The sequence below is a fragment of the Galeopterus variegatus genome, unplaced genomic scaffold, assembly GCF_000696425.1.
Source record: "Galeopterus variegatus unplaced genomic scaffold, G_variegatus-3.0.2 Scaffold448, whole genome shotgun sequence".
Lineage (NCBI taxonomy): Eukaryota > Metazoa > Chordata > Mammalia > Dermoptera > Cynocephalidae > Galeopterus > Galeopterus variegatus.
Window position 1 is genome coordinate 326,167 of NW_007726559.1, and position 12,590 is coordinate 338,756.

The 12,590-nt window shown below is 41.2% G+C and overlaps 1 protein-coding gene across 1 annotated transcript in view; it reads left to right on the forward strand.

Moving 5' to 3' along the window:
* HERC1 (HECT and RLD domain containing E3 ubiquitin protein ligase family member 1) overlaps window positions 1-12,590 on the forward strand; it is a 219,402-nt gene that overhangs the window by 199,396 nt on the left and 7,416 nt on the right. Inside the window, exons 70-77 of the mRNA XM_008568860.1 lie at window positions 1,367-1,536; window positions 3,143-3,281; window positions 5,410-5,579; window positions 6,924-7,093; window positions 7,373-7,538; window positions 8,613-8,689; window positions 9,478-9,730; window positions 10,254-10,406. Coding sequence (XP_008567082.1) covers window positions 1,367-1,536; window positions 3,143-3,281; window positions 5,410-5,579; window positions 6,924-7,093; window positions 7,373-7,538; window positions 8,613-8,689; window positions 9,478-9,730; window positions 10,254-10,406 — 1,298 coding nt within the window. The remainder of the gene's footprint in view (window positions 1-1,366; window positions 1,537-3,142; window positions 3,282-5,409; window positions 5,580-6,923; window positions 7,094-7,372; window positions 7,539-8,612; window positions 8,690-9,477; window positions 9,731-10,253; window positions 10,407-12,590) is intronic.

Here is a 12,590-nt window from a genome sequence, read left to right on the forward strand (position 1 = left end):
CCCATTAAGGCCTTTCATGCCAGAGCCTTCACTCTTGCTAGAATAGTTCCTGCCAAGGTTTGTCCCTTCATCCTTTCTACTGCCTCCACTGTGCTGCCATGAGTGCTGCCTTGACCACCAGAGCTCCTCTGTGTCCTGCCTCACTTTCCATTCCTTCCAGGGATCGGGGCTACAGATTTTAGGAACTGGAGGAATTCATAGACATTTAGGTTTCAAATCTTTAGTAGGTTTATAACCCAAGCACTCACAGTGGGACATCTTGGCAATAAATTCACCTTCTTAAGTGGAGTTTCTTGGTAAGTTGTACTGAATGTGAGGTATATGAGGCAGGTGTGAAGAAGAACACTATGACTGAAGTTTCTAGTCTTGGGAGAATATTGATGCCACTGACTGAGGATATGAGCTGGTTTGTGGGGAAGGGGTAAGGAGCTTAGTTTTAGTTCTGTAGAATGGGGCCATGTGCCCTATGTATATGTGTATGGGAATGTCCAGGCTATTGAGAATTTAGATCGAGAACTCGAGAGATTTGTTATAGAGATGTAGGTTTGAGATGTTAAATGCATAATGATAGTAGTTAAACCCTTATTAACAGAATCTAAGAAACCCATGGAGAGAGTGTAGAATGAAAAAGGAAGAGGACAGAACTCTGGGGAATGTAAGTAAAGGGCAGGTGAGCACAAGAAGAGGCCTTGAAAAGAATGGTAAGAGAAGTAGCTGGTGAGCCAGGGTACTGCAGTCTCTGAGGGGCAGGAGGAGATGAGACCATGTTATCAGAAGGTTGCATGGAATGCCGTGGGCTGGAGCCTGAGAAGAGGTCACTGCACTGCAGCAGGCAGTTAGGAGCTAACTCGTGGCTTTTGAGAGTGTAGTTTCAGTGCGGTGGTGAGAGTGGAAGTTAGGCTGCCCAAGGTGGCCAAGCCAAATGGGCCTGGAGGCCACTGAGCAGCAGGGGCTCTGTAGCATTTTCTAGAAGTTTGGCAAGGTGAGGGGGAGGTTGGATAGAAGTTTGAAGACGAGACAAGGTGAATGACATCTTTTTTTAGAATATAAGAAACGTGAGAGCCTTTGTGAACTATGTGCTAGTCCTTTCAAATATGAGGATATTGGAGGAGTCTCTTGGTTTGAAATAAGCTACTGATTTTAGATTTAATTTTTTTTATTGTTATGAATAAGGAGATGGTGACATTTTGTAAACAGCTTTTTTTATTTACTCAAAATCTGGTGTACCTTGTCAGAATAGCAGCTTTTGCCTCAATGAATTATATATGTCATTGCCATTCCAGTAAAAAAAAGCTAAATGACTGATTAGAAACATAAAAGGACTGTGATGTGCCATTTATAACATTTTCTCTTGCTAATTTTTCAGATCGCTTGATTGGCTTGCCGGAGGGGCGTGCTCGCAATCACAATCGACCACAGCAAATCCCTGTCCTGGCTGGAGTGGTTATCGAAGATGTGGCAGTTGGAGCTGAACACACACTTGCTTTGGCATCGACAGGAGATGTATATGCCTGGGGGAGCAATTCAGAAGGGCAGGTAAATATTTATCTCACTTGCTGCTCTCTGATATTCTAGAAATCTGACAACATTCCTCATTTGGGAAAGGGATAAGCTAGGAAACTTATAATATCTACCACAATCCTCCAAACACATCACTGCCAAGGGACTGATTATTTTATTTTGTGAGCCCAGTTATGTATATCTCTCTCTTGATTGTGGCCAAGGAAGTTTAAAAAAAAAAATCTGTCAATACAGCAGAGTGATTAAGGGGATTAACTGAGATATGTATGTGTGTCCACACACACTGATAAGTGCCTGGCACTTAGCAAATACTTGTATAGTGCTGTTTACTATCATAATCATTATCATCATCATTACTACAGTAATATGTGAGATTAGCTCCGGGGATCATCACTTGATCTGGAAAAAGGAAAGAATGAAATAGTAATTTTACATTTGATAATATGACAGTGTACAAAGTATATTTGTGTTTATGCAGGAAGTCTTATCATCCTCATTTTTCAGAAGAGTAAACTGAGCCTCTGAGAGGTTAAGAAAAGACTCAAGGGCCGGTCCGTGGCTCACTCGGGAGAGTGTGGTGCTGATAACACCAAGGCCACGGGTTTGGATCTCGTATAGGGATGGCCCGTGGCTCACTCGGTGAGCATGGTGCTGACAACACCAAGTCAAGGGTTAAGATCCCCTTACTGGTCATCTTTTTTAAAAAAAAAGAAAAGACTTAAGAGGTTGATGTGTTCAGCCTCCTTTATATATGGAGGAGGGAGAGACTTTGGCAGGGGATGTCTGAGATGCCTGCTGTGACAGTGGCTTTCAGCCCCACCTGCAGAGCCATCTCCCTTTTTTCCATAAATTTTCTCTGGGTCTGGCTGCCCTTAAATCCAGGGACTCTTAAATTCAAGGTCTAGTATTATTCATAGTAAACTCAGTTTGGCTCCTGTGGTTTCCTCATCAGTATATTAACAGACGAGGAAGCTGATCATCACTGTGATTGTACTTTGTCTTAATGAGAGGAGAGTTATTGTTGAAGACACCTTTGGGAGTTCCCTGGCAGAGCCTTGACACGCTCCTGCCTGATGATGATGAGTTGTTTAGCGACTGAAACACTCGGTGTCCCAGTCAGACTCTAAGAACAGAGATCTGGAGATAAGAATCTGCTTTTCATGTATGTTTTTATATATGTTTATTTACTGTTACACAGTCCCAGTCAGACTCTAAGAACAGAGATCTGGAGATAAGAATCTGCTTTTCATGTATGTTTTTTTACTGTTACACAAACTGTTACACAGAAATCAAGATGTTTTAAGTAAAAGCTCTACAGATCATTGTTCTTTTTTAACTTTCTAAGAATTCATTTTCTTTCCAGAAGAGAAATCCAAGGATATGTTCAGTCATTAAGACTCATCTGTTAGATTTGGAATGACCTGTTGTAGCTTAGTTTGTAGGAGGCAACCTGAGCTGTGAGGACCATTATGATAGAGAAAATCAGAATTTATTTTATTATTGTTACTGATGCTTGATACAGATATTAACTTGTTTATATCTGCTACCATCTAAGACAAATTTTGTCTTCTTGATTTCTTCTTTCTATTTGAATCTCTGTGTATTTGTAATTTATTCCCAGCTTGGCCTAGGCCATACCAACCATGTTCGAGAACCTACCCTGGTAACAGTTCTGCAAGGGAAAAATGTTCGGCAGATCTCGGCTGGCCGCTGCCACAGTGCCGCATGGACAGCACTGCCTGTCCCACCAAGAGCACCAGGTAAGGGATGAAATACCCACGCTCCTGCAGCTTCTCTTTCAGCAATATCCCACTGCACTGCCCGCTTGCCAGTTTCAAACTGCATCCAGCATTATTCTGAAACCATTAAGCCTTCCCCAAGTAACCAGCACTGTAAATAGACATTTCTCCTGTTGACTTTAGTATGAAGCAGTCCCTGTCCACACCCCCAAATGAAGAAAACATATCATTTAGGCAAGAAAAAATTTATAATTTTAGAGTAGCAACTAAGTTTTTATATATAAAATAAATGACAAATTGTAGCTTTCTAAGGCCCATTACTAGGAATAAAGATTAAAAGTCCTAAGACAATTTGTCAAATTTCTCACACCGGTTAACCATGTGAAGCATGATGTCTGTGCATTGGCACAGCAAAACAAATTGCTGCCATTTTACTCCAGTGTATAGCAGTGTGTTTCTAGCTTTTTGTTTGCTTAACTTTTAATTTATTATGAAATCCTTATAGATCCACAGAAAGACTTAAGAAAAAATGTAATGCATACTTGTGTAGTTAACACCCAATTATGGGAGCCCTCTCTGATTGGATCCATCTTCCATTTCTCCAAATATAGCCATTACCTAGGGCCGGCCCGTGGCTCACTCGGGAGAGTGCGGTGCTGATAACACCAAGGCCACGGGTTCGGATCCTATATAGGGATGGTCAGTTGGCTCACTAGCTGAGCGTGGTGTTGACAACACAAGCCAAGGGTTGAGATCCCCTTACCGGTCATCTTTTAAAAAAAAACAAATATAGCCATTACCTTAATTGTGGCCTTTATCATATACATTTCTTCATATTTGGACTGTTTCTTATCCAAGCCCTCAAACCCTTTCTTTCTACCATCCCCTGGTGTCTAAGGCACTAGAATTTACTTGAAGCAATCTTGTCCCTGAGAGCTCAGCATTCGCTTCCCTTTTTGCTGACCTCTCTACTTCTTAGCCACAGGTCCTTAGGGAAGACTCCCAATAGAGACTTTTTTCTCTTAGATATTCTAAGAGAGCAAGGTGAGACTGCCAGGTAGATTCCAGACAAGCAGGAGATGGTTTCTAGTTAGCAGAATCCAGAATGAACAGTGCCGCCTACACACTGACAATTTGAGGTACTCAATGACCCTTTAGCTTCCAGAGGAATTTCGCTTCTACTCTAGAAGAGGAGCTGTACCATGTGGCAGTTAAATTCCAGGACCACATTGCTGGGGTTGAATTTCAGTGCCTTCACATACAATCTGAGACTCATTTTTCTTGTCTGTAATTGAGGGTAATAATAGCATCTATTATTATAAAACTATATAAGTATATATATTATAAAACTTTTTTTATAGTCAAGAACTATAGGAATAATGAATAAATGAACCAATTCATGTAAAGCTCTTAGAATAGTGCCATGCACACAGAAAGTACTCACTAAATGTTAGTTTTTATTAAAAGTAGTAATAATACCTCTGGGAATAAAGCTGTACAAATCTTTATTGACAGGAAACTGAAGTAAATTGAGTATCTTGTTTTTATTCTTTTATATGTTTTCCTAAGAGGGTAGCCATGGGCTGCAGTCCTTGTAGTCTTTGCTTCTTACAGAGCTATTATTCTTGCAGTAAAAAGCCTTCATGAATCATGCACCCATATCTTTCATTCTGTCATAGCCACTTTCATCAGATCCCTAGTGAATATGGGCGGTGGCTCTACTAAATTGCCTGTTTCCATTTTCCAGAACTGCCTAACTGATCTTCACTCACACCTTGCATTATTATAATGATAGCAATTATTGAATATGAAGGGAAAAATTTGGCTTCTTTTCTTCCTTCCACTGCTTAAGTCCCATTATTAAATGTGAAACTAAAAGAGAAAAGACCAGATTTCTATAATGATTAATTTTTAAAAATGTTTTAAAAACTAACATAAATGTATCAAAAAAATTAGGGTGAATTGATGGGTAGAGGAATAGATATGTGAAAAAGCAAATATAGCAAAATATTAATTATAGAATTTAGGTGGTGGGAATAAGTGGCTGTTGTAAAATTATCTCAACCTCTCTGTGTTTGAAATTTTTCAAAATATTAAAATTTCAAGCAATGCATTTTCCTTCACAAGTGCCGATTTGCTTTCTGGGCAGGTGTGTCAGTACCTCTGCAGCTGGGCCTGCCTGATGCAGTGCCCCCCCAGTATGGGGCGCTGAGAGAGGTGAGCATTCACACCGTGCGGGCCAGACTGCGGCTGCTTTACCACTTCTCTGACCTTATGTACTCATCCTGGAGGCTACTGAACCTCAGCCCCAACAACCAGGTAACATGCTGGCTTGGTAAGAAGTGCCTGTGATATGCTCACCGGGGCCCAGGCCCTTTCTCTCAGTCTTTGGAAAATTTTTTCATGGCTAATACTTCCTTTACTCTCAGCACCCAAGAGAAGCCGAAAAGACAACAATTCTGTTCCCATTTTATTATTGGTTTAGGGAAAGTCCCGATATAGGTTGGCATGCTGCTGGACACAGAGTGGTCTTATTTTTGTGTTTTGGTTTGTCTAAAACTTGAGTAAGTATGAATGGCACATCGTGTATTTTCCATGAAGTCTAATTTACATGTATGCATGTTTTAAAACTTAAGAACACAAAACTATTTGAAGTATAGTAAAGGTTATTATATGAATGAATCTGAGAAATTTAGGATACTTTTTTCTCTCCTTTATAAATGAGTGTTCTGGGTCCTGTGGATGGGAGGTGAGGGAAATAAAGAAAATTTGGCTTATTCATCTTTCTTTATAGAATAGTCCAGTAACTGAGGGAGAAATGAAACTGGCTATTTTGTTAGTTTGTCTAATGTGTAGGCCTCCCTGCCTGCCAAAATGTGTATCAGTTTGTAAAACTTAGTCAAAATTCCTTTGTTTAACCAGTCATGAGGCACAGGAGAGATTTGACAAATCACTGTTAGAAATAGATAATAAGCCAGGCAGCAGAATATTTGCAGCACTAAACAGAATGTTAGCAAACTATAAATAGTTGGAGAAATGTTTATGATATAAAGTTAAGTGAGGGAAGCATCTAAAAATTTTAAAAATAGGATCTCAACCATGCGAAAAATGTAAGTATCTAAGACAGAAGAAAATTGGAAGGAAATACGTCAAAATGTTAATGGGGCTGAATCTGTATGGTGGGATTATGGATGATTTCATTTCTGCATACATGTCTGTGTCCTTTTCTGTATTTTCTAAGGTTGTCTAAGATACTAATCCTATGTTTTATCAGAAAAAGTATTTTTGAATAGTTGCTAGTTTTTTTTTTTTTCCTTTTTGTCTTTTTTTTTACTGACCAGCAACGGGATCGCAACCCTCGGTGTTGCGCCCGCACCTTGCTCAGCCAGTGAGCGGCCGGTCTGTACTTGGGATCCGAACCCTCGGCGGGAGCGCCACCGCGCTCCCAAGCGGCGCATTGTAGCAGTGCGCCACCGGGCCGGCCCCAGGTTTATGTTTTTAAAGTGCGTTTCAAAAAGAATTTATGTTCTAAAAGTGAGAAGTGTGGTTTCTTTTAAGCCTCAAATTATACCATTTATTTGTATTTATTTTTATTTTTTGAAACATAATTGATTGTACATATCTGTGGGGTAATATGCCATTTCTAATTACTTTCTGTTACAGAACAGCACCTCTCATTATAATGCTGGAACTTGGGGCATCGTACAGGGACAACTTCGGCCTTTGTTAGCGCCAAGAGTCTACACTCTCCCAATGGTGCGCTCCATAGGAAAAACCATGGTTCAAGGCAAAAACTATGGACCTCAAATTACTGTAAAGAGGATATCAACCAGGTTAGCATATGTATATATGGTTCACTAACTAGCTGGAAATTTTTTAGATGAATGTTACTTCTAACTAAATCTCTGAGCCTTAGCTTCCTCATTTATAAAGTAGGATAGTAATAGTACTTAAATTAGTACCTGGGGTGGTTACAGTGGCCCTAATAAAATCACTGATGTTAAGCCAGCCTGTTCATGCACTGGTTGGGAGATATTATCAAGTGATCTCTGTGGTGATTTGGGGAAATTGGTGAGAGTTGTGTTTCATTCCCTTCTCCTTTTCTTTTAAAGAGGACGGAAGTGTAAGCCCATCTTTGTCCAAATAGCAAGACAAGTAGTTAAGCTGAATGCGTCAGACCTCCGTCTGCCCTCCCGAGCGTGGAAGGTTAAGCTGGTTGGAGAAGGGGCTGATGATGCTGGAGGAGTGTTTGATGACACCATCACAGAGATGTGCCAGGTATGTTCATGCAGTGTCCCTTGCTGAGTCGTCAAGTAGTGTCCATTTTGCTGTTTCCAGTGATCACTGTGTCAGCATGTTTTTATAAATGTAGCAAGAAGCATTTGTGTAGCCCTGTATAAAGTCATACTATTAGTGATGCAAAGGTGAATTATAGCAAGAGTTTGTGAAATGCTTTGTGAAGTTACCTTACTAACTAAATGTCAGTGCTTGCTGTCTACCAATGCCTCACCATCTGTTGTGCTATAATATAATGCTGGCAGAGGAAACAACAATGACACATATGTACATTTATGTAACAGACACATCCAGGATCACCAATGTGTTCTGATTTATTCTGGTGCTTTTAGAACAAAGTGCAACTGCCAGGTTCCAAGGGAGTTAGAAAAATAAGTGTAAGAGTTTAGACCAGTTCTAATTTTTTTTTTTTTTTCCTTTTTTGTCTTTTTTACTGACCAGTAACGGGATCACAACCCTTGGTGTCGCGCCTGTACCGGGGACTGGCAACGGGATCGCAACCCTCAGTGTTGCGCCCGCACCACGCTTAGCCAGCGAGCGGGAACCGGTCTCCACATGGGATCCGAACCCTCGGCGGGAGCGCCGCCGCACTCCCATGTGGCGCACTCTCCAGTGCGCCACCGGGCCGGCCCAGACCAGTTCTAATTTTTAAGATTTACATTGGAAGCTTTGCTTCCAGATCAGCTCTGTCTCTTCCAACTTTGTCTCATATCAGGATTTTTCAGATAAATCTTGTGACTAAAATAATGCTTGGTTAGCATTTATTGAATCTACTTGAAATATCACTACACCCTGCTCACTGATACCCCAACTCCTGTACCTGATTGACTTTCTTATCTTGGTTTTCATATTGCAAGATATTTCCCACATGGGGGATTTCCCAATTTCATTTTAAATCAGAACAAAAATAAAGTGTAGAGAGATGGCTGGCTGTCACATAGCATCATAAATTCCTCGAAGTATTCTCTTTTCAGTATGATCTTTAATGTAATTGGTTCGTTCTTTTGATGCATTTGATTGTCATTTCTCAAATAAATGTTTTTATTTCTTCTACAGGAACTTGAAACTGGTATAGTTGACCTTCTTATACCCTCTCCCAATGCCACTGCAGAAGTGGGTTACAATAGAGACAGGTAAGGCAGTGAGCAAGTGTTTATGGAATGTCTACAATGATAATAACAATAGCACACATTTAGTGAGTGCTTACTATGTACCAGGCACTGTTCTAAGTGCTTTACATGTATTAACCCATTGAATCCTCATCATAATCCTAAGGAGTAGATACTGTTGTTATTCTCTTGTTACAGATGAGGAAACAGGTATTTCCATCGAGACTCTATTTATTATGGGACCAACTCAATGGTAATTTAGAGGGTAGAGGAAACTCAGATTTGATCATGAAACCTAACTTATTTTATATTTCTGAAGGCCCATGTGGCCTTTCCTTAGTGACTTTCTGCACGAAAATTCATTTAAAAGCTTTATTATGCTATTGAGTCACAAAGCTTAGTATCTGCAATTATTTTTTATCCTTATATTTTCAAAAATTTGAATTTTTGATTCTGCTTCATGGGCTTATAAATAATAAATGATTTTAGGAAATAGGGCATTCTGGAGCTAGTAGCTTAAGACTGTTTGCTTGCCGTTTTATAGTTCTTCTAAAAATAATTCAAATTATGGTCCCCGTGCTTCCAAAATAGTAGCCACAGGCCACATGTTGCTGTTGAGCTCTCACAGTTGTGGTTAAGATAGCTAAAGAACAGAAGTTTTAATTTTATTTAATTAAATTAGATGGCCACATGTGGCTAATGGCTACCATATTGAACAGTGCTGGTTTAGACTAATGATGTAGCTGTTGGGTAACTTATTTCTAATAGAAATGAGGAAAATTTTGTTTGAAATATTTCCTTTAATTTGGTAGGTTTCTTTTTAACCCCTCTGCCTGCCTTGATGAGCACTTAATGCAATTTAAGTTCTTGGGAATTTTAATGGGGGTGGCCATTCGCACGAAGAAGCCTCTGGACCTCCACTTGGCCCCTCTGGTGTGGAAGCAGCTGTGCTGTGTCCCGCTCACGCTGGAGGACCTGGAAGAGGTGGATCTGCTCTACGTGCAGACCCTCAACAGCATTCTTCACATTGAAGACAGTGGGATTACCGAGGAGAGTTTCCATGAGGTAAATCTGGGCTGGTCCGTGTTTCTCTTGGTGTTGAGGACCGATACACCCAGAGTAGAATTTTTCTGTGTAAAATTCAGATATGGTCTTCCACTTGCTGTCGTGCTGAGCTGTGCCGTATCTGTGCCGTTGTTGCCCTTTGCAGCTTAGCCCCAGTAGTTTAAATAGCTACTAATGGACAGAGTTGGCTCCAGTCCCCTGCTTCTGCTCCTTCCCCTGTAATCCATTTTCTGTCCGTTAGAGTGGAGAACCAAGGGAATCAAGGTGGAGAACAAGGCCTGGGGCAACCACAGTTCAGCAGACCTGGTTTGGGGGCAGAGTGATTCAGTCTCATTTTTCTACAGCCAGATGAGTCAGCACATTCCTGTTGATCAAGTAGCCTGATCAGTCCTACCAGTCGCATTCACCTTGTTTTTATCCTTAAATATCTTAATGTTGTTACTGTTGTGCTACATTTGTACGTAACATACTTTTGGTATCATTTCTACCATGTCATAAAATTTCTTTTTTCTTATGTTCTTAGATGATTCCTCTTGATTCTTTTGTTGGCCAGAGTGCTGATGGCAAAATGGTTCCCATAATCCCTGGTGGAAACAGTATCCCACTTACATTTTCCAATAGGAAGGAGTATGTGGAGAGGGCCATCGAATATCGACTTCATGAGATGGACCGACAGGTGAGATGAAACATTTCGGGAGTTGCACGTGAATGCTTGGGTTTTGTCTCCAAATGAGAAATGACTGGTTACTACAAGATTTTGGCATATGTATTTACTGTGTTGATTCATCTGTATCTATATTTCAGACCCTATTCAGAGACTTCTCAGGCTATATCTTTGAGTCTCCCATCTCCTTACTCAGTGCCTTAAATCAGCTCTGAATTGGTCTTTGGTTGGATTGAGGCCAAGCTCTCACTCTGGCATTCAGACCCTGTCTTCTCACTCCTCCTCAGTCCTATATGTCCTCATGTCTTGCTGCTCCCCAATCCAGTGTCCTCACTCCTGTTAGGTCTGTCTGAGCCCATGTGAATGAACCCCCAAATGCTGATCTTACAATCCCACGTGAGTGCCTCTTTCCCTCTCCTGCTCCAGTCCTTCAAGCCCCAGGTAAGAATACTTCTCCACAGATCAGACTTCCTCCAGGTCCCTAACTTGTGAAGGTCTTTTTCCTTACTTTGAAATTCCTCAAGCTATATCATATACTTCTGTGCTGTAGTCTAAGAATTAGGCCCCACAGTTGGGGTCTTATTTCTTCAATTAGCTTGTAAGACATTGAATGAAGAATGTGTTTTTGGCTGGCCAATTAGTCAGTTGGTTAGAGTGTGGTGTTGTAACACCAAGGTCAAGGGTTTGGCCAGCTGCCAAAAGAATGTACTTTTTATTTCATTTGAGTTACCCTTATTCTGTGCTGACATGTAAGTCAGCATTTCATAAGTGATGAAACTATGAATGAGTGATCATAGAAATGAATATTGTGTCCAAAAATGGGTTTTTTGGTAATACAATCATTAATAGCTATTTCAATAATACTTTATTTTCAGGAATGTTGGGGTCTTCTTGAGAGCTGGACTGAAGCTCTCTGAGACTGTAGAAGTTTAGTAATTTGAAGTATTCATATTCCACATCCTTTACTCCTGGTTTCTTCTTTGGCTTTGGGCCAAGTTCAGTCAGAAAATTATATCCCTTAGGGCCGGCCCGGTGGCGCACTCAGTAGAGTGCGGCGCTTGGGAGCACGGCGGCGCTCCCGCCGAGGGTTCGGATCCCATATAGAGACCGGTTCCCGCTCACTGGTTGAGCGCGGTGCGGGCGCGACACCGAGGGTTGCGATCCCGTTGCCGGTCGCGGTACGGGCGCGACACCGAGGGTTGCGATCCCGTTACCGGTCATGAAAAAAGACAAAAAGGAAAAAAAAAAAAAGAAAATTATATCCCTTAGTTTAGTGAAGGTGGGTCCCTGTCAGAGAGGCTATTTACGCAGCTAGGGCTCAGGGTTTTCTCCAGTTCATGAATATTTTTAATCCTCAGGGAGTAAGTAACTGATTAAAAATGTATTGATTACCTCCTGCATGCCAGGCATGGTTTGAGGTGCCCTCATGTGCAGTTTTTCCCATAGTTACTCTGTGAGACAAGGATTACTATGACCACTTCACAGAAGAGAACACCGAGTCCGGAGAAATGAAGTGATGTGGCAGTGGCATAGCCATGATAACAAACCAGGCTCAGCTGTGTTATCTGGGCTCTTTCACCGCCCTTCTTCTCAGGGTTGGACAGACGTCCCACCATCCATCAGCCTCTGTCCTGGCTTTGTTCCTTTTTCCTCTTTCACTTCCTCTTCATCTCTTAGAACTGAGTGCTCTGCCCATAGCTGTCCCCAGTAATTTCCCTGCCACTTCCAAGCAGCCAGCCCCATATCTCAGCCTCATTTTTTTCCAGAAAGCTTTTATTTTGTATTCTAACAGGCATGATGGCATGTTTTTTGGCAGACGTTGGCTGGGGTATTCCTTTTAGTATCAGCAGCAACTACCCTTACTGCCAGGCCCTCTTCCTTAGCCCTGGGCATAACATCTTTAGTATCAGTTTGTTTTTTTTAAATAAATTGTGTATAGGGCCAGCCCGGTGGCTCACTAGGGAGAGTGCGGTGCTGATAACACCAAGGCCCCGGGTTCGGATCCCATATAGGGATGGCCGGTTCGCTCACTGGCTGAGCGTGGTGCTGACAACACCAAGACAAGGGTTAAGATCCCCTTACTGGTCATCTTTAAAAAAAAAATTTAAAAATAAAATAAATAAATAAATAAATAAATTGTGTATATTTAAGGTATACCATATAGTGTTATGGGATACATATAGATAGTAAAAAGGT